The sequence below is a fragment of the Tupaia chinensis genome, unplaced genomic scaffold (genome assembly GCF_000334495.1).
Source record: "Tupaia chinensis unplaced genomic scaffold, TupChi_1.0 Scaffold000185_1, whole genome shotgun sequence".
In the NCBI taxonomy this organism is placed as follows: Eukaryota; Metazoa; Chordata; class Mammalia; order Scandentia; family Tupaiidae; genus Tupaia; species Tupaia belangeri.
In genome coordinates, this window is record NW_006159660.1 from 3476173 (window position 1) to 3488657 (window position 12485).

The 12485-nt window shown below is 33.6% G+C and overlaps 1 protein-coding gene across 2 annotated transcripts in view; it reads right to left on the reverse strand.

Annotated features, from left to right (window-relative positions):
* STXBP5L (syntaxin binding protein 5L) overlaps window positions 1-12485 on the reverse strand; it is a 376137-nt gene that overhangs the window by 254265 nt on the left and 109387 nt on the right. For both annotated transcript variants that reach the window (XM_006146699.2, XM_006146698.2), the window contains exons 5-6: window positions 8649-8783; window positions 3909-3972 (exon numbers count right to left, since the gene is read on the reverse strand). In XM_006146699.2, the coding sequence (XP_006146761.1) occupies window positions 3909-3972; window positions 8649-8783 (199 nt within the window). The remainder of the gene's footprint in view (window positions 1-3908; window positions 3973-8648; window positions 8784-12485) is intronic.

The following is a 12485-nucleotide window of genomic DNA, read 5'->3' on the forward strand; positions in this document are numbered from 1 at the left end:
TCAACTCCAGAAATATAAAAATGTTTAAATTTAGACACTCTATAAATATATTTAACAAATCAACAAGATAAGGGATAGTCATCTTTATATAAGTAGTTTGTAGAGAAGCAATAAATCAACTTCAACACAACACAATTTAAAACTCTTAGAATTTTGTAAATAGGTGGAAATTTTTTAACTTTATAAATGCAATCAACCAAGAACCGGCAGCAAACATCTTACTTAATGCTAAAATCTTGGAGGCATTTCCTTTGAGGGCGGAAACAAAAAAATTCCCACTGAAATAATTTATACCCAACCCTACTGAGATCCTAGTCATCAAAACACAAAAATTAATAATATATAACTATAAGTATTAGTAAGGAAAAATAAAATTTTTGTATACTTATAATGCTTTTATACATGGATTACTCCAGAGAAGCTAAGGACATCTATTAAAAATAAAGATTTAAATGATGCAGCTGAATACAAAGTATCAAAAATCAACAATATTTTCTACATTAACAATAATTATGAAACTGATTTTAAAATGATTAAGTCATTAATTAAGGCATTACATTTTATGGGACCAGCAGTTAGTGTAATGGTTATGTCGCTGGACTCCCATGTAGTCAATCGTGGTTCAAGTCCCGGACCAGGTGGCCTAAAAAACTCACGCTGGGCGCGTGTGCATGCGTGCCCAAGATCCCAAGAGGAGAATGGAGGAGAAGGGATTGCGGCATGGCCATCCCCCCTGGGGGGTGATTTCTCGCTTTCTGTCTGTCTGATTTCTCTGTCTCTGTCTGTCTGGTGAGCGCACATGCCCTATAGCAAAAACCAATACCCCCCCCCAAAAAAAGGCATTATATTTTATAAGGTACTTAGAAGTAAGGTATGTTATATAGGAAAGCATAAAAGAAAGCTAAAGTATTCATAAATATATCATATTCATATTTAAAATATCTAAATTTTCTCTACATTATATATTCAAATCTCATTGTTTTTTCAAACTACAGCCTAAATTTTTTTTTTGAAAGGTTTTTGCTATAGGGCGCGTGTGCTCGCCAGACAGACAGAGAGACATAGAGACAGAAAGCTAGAAATCACCCCCCAGGGGGGATGGTCACGCCGCAATCCCTTCTCCTCCATTCTCCTCTTGGGATCTTGGGCACGCACGCACATGCGCCCAGCGTGAGTTTTAAGCCACCGGGTCCGGGACACGAACCGCAGTCGACTACGTGGGAGTCCAGCGACATAGCCATTACGCTAACTGCTGGTTCCCCAGCCTAAATTTTAACTATGAATTACAAAGTTTGATAAGTGATCCTGAAATTCATACAACAGAATAAAGGACCAGATATCCAAGTTAACTCGGAAGGAAGGCAACCAGTTTAGCAGATATCAAGATATTCTGCAAGTTAATAACTAAGAAAGTATGCCATTATTACAATAGATACATAATGCAACAGAAGAGAAATACCAGAAGGTCAATCCAAATATTGATACTTGATATGAAAGTGAGGTCTCTTGAAAATGAGTGGAAAATGGATTTACCATCCAATAAATGAATTACTTATGTGCACAAAATAAAAGTATTTACCAATATCAAACCAATTTTAAAATGGTTAACACAGAGATTAAAATCTAATTGTGTAATGCAAAGCCTTAAAACCAATGGAAAAATAGAAAACAAAAAATAGAAAATACAAGCATCACATGAAAAGTCAAAACTGATACATTAATATCAAAAACTTCTATGTAACAAAAGGCTTTACTGATATATAATAAGTAAAATAATTTATTCAAGATTCTATGCTAGTAAGACAATTCAGACACATAGTTTTCTGATGTTAATAGTCATTTATTCTGTGTCTTTTAATATGTAATTACACTCTTACTAAACATTATATTATTTAATAAAAAATTTGAACAGCACAAGGAAAATAATGCCTTTGGCCATTTTGCCCAGTTCCAATCTCTAGTCTGTTGCCTAGATTTGTATGTATCCTTTTAGCCTTTTTTCTTGGATATTTGAATATATTATTAACAGTATATAGATAGTGCATTGTGGGACCAGCAATTGGCGTAATGCCTATGTCACTGGACTCCCATGTAGTTGACCGTGGTTCAAGTCCTGGACCTGGTGGCTTAAACTCATGCCAGGTGCATGTGCGTGCATGCCCAAGATCCCAAGAGGAGAATGGAGGAGAAGGGATTGTGGTGTGGCCATCCCCCTGGAGGGTGATTTCTCACTTTCTGTCTCTCTGTCTCTCTCTGTCTTTCTGGCAAGCACATGTGCCCTCTCCAGCAAAAGCCTTTAAAAAAATAAATAAATAAATAAATAAGATAAGTGCATTGTTTGTGAAGTCTTAGTCCTTACTGTTCTATAATTTTTTTTTCAAAATGTATCTTAAAGAACTTTCTACATCACCACAGCATTTCACTGTATGTATGTATAAGCATTCATTTATTTTTTCTATTAATATTTAGACTGCTTTTAATATTTTGTCCCTTTAGTCACATAAATAGTATAGACATCTGAAATGAATATTCTAGGTCATAACAAATAAAAAATGAAAATATGTTTTAAATATTGACAATGTTAAATTGTCCACATAGTTAAATGTATTTATATTCCATATATTTCTTATTATAAAAGATGAAAATTTAATATAAATTATTTATATATTCTGCATGTTCATTATTTGCTAGATACATAGAGCAAATAATTGTATCCCACTCTGTTGTCTACTCTTACTATGATGGTTTTGTTATTATATAGTCCTTAAAGTTTTTAGATTTTATATCTTACCCAAGGGTGTCCTTACTCCACAGTAACAACCTGTATTACTGTAAGTTTCTTCAAATACTTCCTAAGTTGTGATTTTGACATTTATGTATTTTTTACATGTATAATTTATTTATGTGACTAGTATAAAGTAAAAGTCTTAATATTTTTTTCAAAATGAATAGCCAGTTGTCTAGGACCTTTTGTTCAATAGTTAATCATGTCCTGAAAAATCATCCCTAAAATAGAGAAAACTCCACCAAATGCCTGAACAATTTTTGGAATATCTATTTAGATCCGTATGGTCTTCTCATATACACCTGTAAAAATATCATACTAAATTTATTTTTCAAAAATGTCACAGCTGTTCTTTAGCATTTTATTTTAAGATAAATTTCAGCTTGCAAATTCTTTAAAAATAAATAAATTCTGATCCTGACTGAAATTACATTGTATGTATGGATCAATTTGGAAAAAAAAAATGTTTCATCAGGTGAACTTACCTACAAGGTTCAAATTTTGTTATGTTAATTCTGTTTCTATCCATTAAAAATAAACAAAAAAAACCTTGCACTAAATAAACTATTGTTTTCTGTGTTACTGAGCAAAACTTATATACTTAAAGAGACATATTATTTATAATGCTGGTGACATGTCATATCTCTTCATGTTATTAATTTTGTTTCCTCATCAACAAATGCAAATTATAAAATAATGAAGATGAATAAGAATTATTTCTGTAATGTGAAATAGGTTTTATACTAATATATATTTATAAAATCGATTGGCTAATTTGCTTTTAATACTGATCATTTATCACTGCCCAAATCAAAAAACAAAAGTAAATGATTAATAATATTGATAATCATATTATTTAAGTTCAATCACAGATTATTCAAAAGTTAAAGTTGTTCCACAAGTTTTAATCCTCAGAATTCCAGAATATATCAAATTTAGCTTTGGATGAAATTGAAGATTTAAATTGGGACCATTATTAACATGAATCATTCATTCAACAAATTTTAATTTTTGGTAACAGTGAATACTATGAACTGTGCTCCATATTTAGCATAAAATAATAAATACTTTTTTACAAGAATGAAGAATATAAGAGCAAGAATAATTGTATTATAATACTCACTTTCCCTTCATCTCTTGGGCTATCACTTAAATGTACAACTGGACCTGGATGCGTCTTGGTGGATCTGTTAAATCAATTCAAAACAGCAATTATAATTTAAACATGAAAATACCTTACTGTTAGAGACTGAAACAAAGAAATTAAGATTATACTAGAATAAACTCCCAAATTCTCAATATTGAGCTCAAATTCATTTGAGTTTCTGGTTTTCTTTACTATTTTTCTTCTACTATATTAAAATATTTGTGATTTTTAAAAATATATGATTTTTTAGAAGAGGTTTTTGCCCCAGGGCACATGCTCTCATTGGAGACAGAGAGAGACAGTGGCAGTGACAGGGAAAGTGAGAAATCACCCCCAAGTGGGGATGCCCACACTGCAATCCCCTATCCTTCATTCTTCTACTGGGATCTTGGGCATGCATGCACATGCACCCTGAGTGAGTTTAAAGTCACTGGATCTGGAACTCTAACCATGGTGGCCATGTGGGAGTCCAGTGATGTAATCGCTATGTCATCTGCTGACCTCTTAAAACATCATACTAAAGAATAAAAATCCATACAATAATGGGTTGATTCATCATCTAAAATGTTTATCACCAGATATGGGCTTTTGAAAACTTTAAATTGAGTATTTATTTATTTATTATTAATTTTTTGAGGGAGGTTTTTGCTATAGGGCTCGTGCACTCGCCAGAAAGACAGAGACAGAGAGACAGAAAGCAAGAAATCACCCCCCAAAGGGGGATGGCCACGCCACAATCCTTTCTCCTCCATTCTCCTCTTGGGATCTTGGGCATGCATGCACACGTGCCCAGTGTGAGTTTAAGCCACCGGTTCCGGGACTTGAACCGCAGTCAGCTACATGGGAGTTCAGCGACATAGCCATTAGGCTAACTACTGGTCCCAATTGAGTTTTTATTTATACAGAAAAAAGAATATTACAGCCACAAAACTAATGCTGTAAACTTGTTTGAACCAAATTGCAAAGTACATACCTGATTTAAAATTTAACATAAAATCTCTTCTGATCTTTCCCCTAAGTACAGTGGAACCTTTGATTTAAAAAGAAACTCACTCTAATGTTAGCCATCTTACAGAAAACTGACAAACTGTGGAAACTTAGTTCATTGTTTATGCCTCATTTATCTAGTTATCTATTATAGTATAATGAATAACAGATAATTATCAGTCTAACAGCATACCATTAAACAGACCTGTATTCTGTCAGTCTGACTTTATTCTAGTCTAATACCTGGCATGTTTCTTTTACAATCCATAGTTTATTTTATCTCATTGTTGTATATGATTACATCATAGTTAAATATGATAAAACCTGATGTGACAATGTATGTGTATTACTGATCAATTTTCTACAGCCTTTCTTCATGATAATTGTTCCAGATTAATATTATACTGACATAATTTTAGTGTATTCCTTAAGCATACATGAAAAGCATCAAAGGTACTGCCACAGAATTGCTTGTTTGTTTTAGAGAGATGTTGGCTATAGAGCACATGTGCTTGCCAAAGAGACAGAGAGAGACAGAGAGACAGGAAGCAAGAAATCACTTCCTGAGTGGGGGGGGCTGGCCACACCGTGATCCTTGATCCCTTCTTCTCCATTCTCCTCTTGGGATTTGGGGCATGCACACACATGGACCTGGCATGAGTTTTAAGCGCCTGGTCCAGGACTCAAACCACTGTTGACTATGTGGGAGTCCAGTGACATAACCATTATGACATCTCCTGGACATCGAATTATAAAGATTTAAATCTTAGAAAAGTGGAAAATTAAGTAGTTCTAGATTCCTCTGATTTTGACTCCTCAGAGTGACCCAGACAAATAAATACAGATTTATTAGATATTGATAAATTTTGTTAGTGGATTTGTCTAAAATTTTCTAGAAAATGAAGATAGTAGCATTGATACTACTGAACATTTTAAGGATTAGAAATAATACACATTGGGACCAGCAGTTGGCATAATGGCTATGTCACTGGACTCCCATGTAGTCAACCATGGTTTGAGTCCTGGACCCAGTGGCTTAAACTCACTCCAGGTGTGTGTGTGTGCGTGCCACGACCCCAAGAGGAGAATGAAAGAGAAGGAAGGGATTGTGGCGTGGCCATCCTCCCAGGTGTGGGGGGGTTGATTTCTCGCTTTCTATCTCTCTGTCTCTCTGGCGAGCACACACACCCTATAGCAAAAATCTATACATTTTAGAAACAAAAGCTACTCATAATTCTGGGAATGTCCTATAATTACAATAAAGATAATTCACTAAAACTTGAAACAATTGAAAAATAAACATTCAATGAAAAGTATTTCAGCTAAGGACTTAACATAAATATGATCTCATTTATCTTTAAAAGGCAATTCTTGCATTGCCATACTGAGAAATATTGTTAAAATTGATAATCTAAGTTGTATTTATGAAATGACTAGTCAAATTAAATGTCTATTTTATTATTGTTTCATAGACTTGACACATATTAACTGGAAGTAGTGTGAAGTTTCTAATGTACATCACGAGGTAGAGAGCAATTGAAAAAAAAATTCTGGGAGAACTGAAGATGGCATTTAAAATGTAATCTATCACAATGTAATTACAATTTCATGAAACACACTTTGGAAAATTTGGTATAAATAAAAGAAGAGACATTCAGGAGTTGATGACACACTGTTTACTAATAATATCTTGATATTTCAAGCACATTTTCAGACAACTCCACAAAACACAGGATTTATACACAGAATGGTAGATGCTATTCTAGTGCCAAATCATGAGTAATATCACACTATGAAAGTAAAAATGCCTCATTTTATTTCTTTAATTTCTCCTAATTTTATACTAGTTTACAATAAACATTCTTAAACTTCATTAGGCCTGAAATCATATAGGTTATGTAAGTTCACATAAACAAAGTATAAACCACACATTCTGGTGGTAATTTGAACTATGAAAAAGATTTTTTAAGAAAATGAATATGGAAACAACATTTCAAGAGTATTGAAATATATGATCTGTTTAAGATAATAAGCCCTTGATTACTTTAGCAGCTTTCAGATTAACATAAATGATACATATACACATTTGCACTAATATTGAGTTTGCTTAGAAGTTCTATAATTCAATCTTCTCTTAATTTTATTTATATTTGTATGTTTTTATCAACATCCTAAAACACTGTTTATGAAAAAGGCATTAAATTCAGCCCTGTTATTCTTGTTATAGGACTAACATTATAGAGGGAAAAATCCTTCCAAAATAGCTAAAAAGTAAGCAACTTTTTGGGAAATGTGACTTTCTATAGATATATATTTTAAAAATACACATATAGAACATTAAAACTTTAGGACAAATAAGAGAAAAATAGCTCATACCAATTATCTTGAAAATATAAATGAAAATGTGTAACTATTTATCATAGTAGTGCTCCAAAATAAGTCAAGTATGAAGAAAAAGAAAGAACAATAAAGATTCTGCACTCCCTTAATCTAATAAGGAAGAATTATCATCAATAAAAGATCCATTAGGTTATAATACAAAAGGAATATTATAACAAGAGTATAACTAGTAACAACCTTCCCTATCGAGAAATAAAATGCACATTAAAACATTGGAATAGGGAAAAGAATTATTATAAAGATCAAAATCAAGATTCAATAAATAGGATATTTTAATCAGAAGCTTGGAAAATGAGTTTGTACATCAGAATATATAAGAGAGAAAATGAGTCTGCTTCAAGTCCATCATTTCTTATTAAGCACCTGATATAGAGAGACATTAACATTTATTAAATAAAATGTGTTTTTCCAATTAACTAATTGACCTGGAGAACCATTTATTTATGTACTACAAAAGGATGGCTTGAAATTTAATGAAGTTTCATATTTAAAGAGATTTACAGTTTATATGTGCAGAAACTTAAACATGACTGCCAAAGTCAAAGTGGTTATAATTGCCATGAATCACATATTCAAAAAGCTGTATCACATGAAGATACTAATAAATTGTTTCTCTTTTGAACCAGAACAATATTTTATTGAGGCTAAAGAACAATAAACTCCAGTCTTAAAAAATATGTACACTGATAGTGACTTTTATTTTTACTAAAATAATACATCTGAAAGTGGCTATACTAAGGTTGATTATAACAAAGTATGATGATTTTTTTCCATGTATAACTGTACAATGAGCTGTACTTTCTTTTCTTTTCATTTTCAGTTTTGTTAAAGGGTGTGTTCACTTGCTAGGGGAAAGAAAAAGGGGGAGAGAGAAAGAATGAAAGAGAGAGTAAGTGAGAAATAACTCCCCAGGGGAGCTGGCCATACCGCAATCCCTTCTTTTTCATTTTGGGCATGCGTGTACTTGTGCCCCATGTGTTTTCCAAGCCACCAGGTCCAGGACTCAAATTGTGTATTTGATCATGTGGGATCCAGCTACCTTAACTACTATGCCACTGGCTGGCCCAAGTCTTACTATTTAATCATCAAATATTGTATATATGACATTTTCAATGTTTGTAGTAGTTATGGTTTTGGAAAGTCTAAAATTAATATATGTTAATACTAGAATATATATTTTTAAAAGGTTTCATGAATTTATTTCAGCTGAACTTTTCACTCCACTTAATTATAAATTACCAATAGATGTGTCAAATACTGTGATTCAATATATATGTTATCTATATAAAATATATAAGTCAAATAAAATGATATACAAGTCAAACTTACAGTTCAATTGCCTTGTTCCACATGATAACATATCCAGAAAGAATGAAAGATTCAATATTTACAATATGTGTATTTCCTCTTTCTGTCCCAACATAGAGCCATTTACTCTGGAAAGGTAGATGACAGTAAGTAATTCTGAAAGAAAGAAAATTATAATTAAAATACCTAAATTTTATGTCTGATTAGCATTTTATTCTTCTTTTAGTTATTATGTAATAGCTATATAAACAATAAAATTTATTATATATATTCAAGTAGCATTCTGTTATTAGTTTAGGCTACAGAATAAATAACTACTGTTATTTATATCAATAAAAGCAATAATGATAATAACAGTCACTAATAAGTGCCTAATGAGAGAATTAATTTATATTATTTCTAATTCTGAAAACAGCAATGCAAGACACCTATTTCTGTTTGAAAAAGGGGAAACGTGGCAAAACTGACATTCAAAGCCATATCAGTTTGTTTAAAAAAATCACTACTTCTCACTCCAATACATTGCTTATTGGCTTAGATAAGATTTGCTTAAAATAGATATTAGGTACACATAAAACATAAATTTCAGACTTCACAGAGAAGTGGTACTTATGTCTATATGAAATGATAAATTCATTTTTCATTCAGTTTAAAATACAACTCATAATGTCAGAGATCTACTGTACTCTTCACTTCATTTTGTTTTTTTATTCTCATCTTTGGAATGAGCTTTCTGACCAGCTCTGGGACCTGTTCCATAGCCAAAGCAATCATGACTCCCATATATAAAATATGTGAATTTACCAGCTCTGGGACCTGTTCTATAACCAAAACAATCATGACTTCCAAATATAAAATATGTGAATTTAAAATTCAATATAAAAATTTTATATTAAAATTTTATATTTATTTTAAAATTCACTTATAAAATATGTGAGTTTACCAGAGTAAATCACATATTTTATAATGTAAGTGGTTACATCTTCTATACATGTAATCACTCCCTAGTTTATTCTAACTGTGCTCTTTATTAATTCTTAAAAAAAGAAGGAGGATAAGTTCAGTTATCTTTTGCTGGAACTTGTTACTGAATCATAATGTTTCCTAGAATTTGTTTGGAAACGGAAGTCAGTAAAACGTTCAAAGAGCTGAACAGAATTCTGATACCAGGCAGATAGATTAATAAAACAAACAAACAAACAACTAACAACAGAAGCCACAAAAATGATACATTTCGAGGGAGCCAGCAGTTAGCATAATGGCTATGTCGCTGGACTCCCACGTAGTCAACCGCGGTTCACGTCCTGGACCGGTGGCTTAAAATTCACGCCAGGCGCATGTGTGTGCGTGCCCAAGATCCCAAGAGGAGAATGGAGGAGAAGGGATTGCAGCGTGACCATCCCCCCTGGGGGGTGATTTCTCGCTTTCTGTCTCTCTGTCTCTCTCTGTCTGTCTGGCGAGTACGTGCACCCTATAGCAAAAAAAAAAAAAACCTCTCCCCCCCAAAAAATGATACATTTCCAACATGATTTTATCTTGTACCTCTTTGTATAAGAGTGAAAAGGGAATACTCAGTATATGCAACTTATATCCTCAGTCTAATTCATCTAACTTTTCCACAGCCTACCTCTCTGAACCAAACTTCACCTATTCAAGTATCCTGCTAAAAACACTCTGCATACTATACCCAGAACACTAAATACCCTGCTATTATTAACACATGAGTAATAAGAGTTCATTGACAATCAAATTAATGTGTAACCTATATGATACATTGGACAAGTTTGATTAAAACCTAAAGTCTGGAATTGCTGTCACCAAGGGATATTTAATAAGGTTGCACAGGAAATAATGTGATAATAACGTTTCTAGGCAATGAATGATCAATATTTTAATTCAATCTTAAGTAGGAAGAGGAAACTCATTTTAAAGAATATTTGAGACCATCCATGCTGAATCACAGGGAGACTAAAGAAAACACTAATCCCATAAAATACGATACAAATATAGGAGTTCAAGTAGAAAAACAGCACATTTTTATATGGCATAGCAATTTCCAGGGTTAATAAGAAAAGACTAAGAACTGCCAGGTTTCAGTAATGAGACCTGAAGCAACAGGGAGAATTCCAATATATAAAGACTCTATAGCACAAGAACAATGGGATATATAGGGAAGATCCAAATAGAACTAGAACTATACTTTGAACTAGTAACACTTTTTTTTCTCATCCTTATTAAGGAATAAACTAAAGCCTTGATGACAAAAAAGTTTCACCTTAGATCAAATGACCAACTGATGAGTAGTGGCTAGAACTATTAGTTAAGAAAAACTCTCGTATTTTTTCTGAACCCAGTGAGAACGTGATTTACTTAGGATGATTGAGATAGTGAGGGAGAGGACATGATTACATGTGTGCTGTGTATTTGTATTTGAATCATAAACACATTAAAGTTTAGGTAGTACTTCCCTAGCTGATACTGATACAAATAATCTATGAACCACATTTTTTAAAAGAATTATTTAAACACATTTATCATTATTATTTTTTTAATTTGCTGCAGGGCACATATGTTCACCAGAGAGAGACAGAAAGAGAGGAAAAGTGAGAAAGCAAGCAGCCAGCTCTGGAACTCGAACTGTGGTTGGCCATGTGGAAATCGGTGTATTAACCACCACACCACCTGCTGGCCCCCTATGAACCAAATTTTTAAGAAACATTGTTATGTGGTTGAATTACCGCTGCTTATCTATGCTTCAGGTTTCAGAATAAGAACCACAATTGCAAAATTACTAGTAGTAACTTAAAGGCTTGTGGCTATGTAGTTCCCTCAAACTAGTTAAAGAGGATGATGATGTGGAGGAGAATAATGATGATGATAATGATAATAATGTTGAGTAGGCGCTACAACAGTCAGAGAAAGGAACAGATAGCTGCCCTAAAATTTCTTTAATGTTTTTTTTTTTTTCTTTTGGAGCAGCTTTTGCCTTAGAGCACATGCTCTCTCGCTAGAGAGAGAGAGAGACAGAGACAGTGAGAGGGGAAAGTGAGAAATCATCCCGGGGGGGATAGCCACATTGCTATCCCTTCTCCCCCATTTTCCTTTCAGGATCTTGGGCATGCATGCTCAAGCACCCAGGGTGAATTTCAAGCCACTGGATCTAGGACTCGAACTGCAGTTGGCCATTTGGGAGTTCAGTGAATGTAAAGGTTATGCCATCTGCTGGGTCCAATTTCTTCAAGACCTTAAATCAAAGGACTGATACGGGAATCAGCAGATGTCATAATGGCTATGTCACTGGACTCCCATGTAGTCAACCGCAGTTCGAGTCCCGGACCCCATGGCTTAAACTCGTGCCGGGCGCATGTGCGTGCGTGCCCAAGATCCCAAGAGGAGAATGGAGGAGAAGGGATTGCAGCATGGCCAGCCCACCTGGGGGGTGATTTCTCACTTTCTGTCTCTCTGTTTCTCTCTGTCTTTCTGGGGAGTGCATGTGCCCTACAGCAAAAACCTCTACGAAAAAAAAAGAAAAGAAAAAGAAAAAGAACTGATACGTAGAAATTAGTGGAAAAACTCAAACCATATAGAAGGAAGAATAAAGAAATAAGATGTCAGAGTGGTAAAAACGGTGCTCTGTGAAGCCGACCCACATGGGAAGGCTTTGGGTTCAAGTCAGAAGACTTCCCCGAGTACACCATACATGCACATGTCCAAGTTTCAGAGCTAGCTGAGACTGGGATGGATTGCAGCATTAGACCCTATTATTTTCCCCTCTCTCATTCACTTATGGAAGAAATAAATAAACTACAAAAGAAGAAAGGTAATTTTGTTACAAAAAAGAATCTGATGAATTTGAAC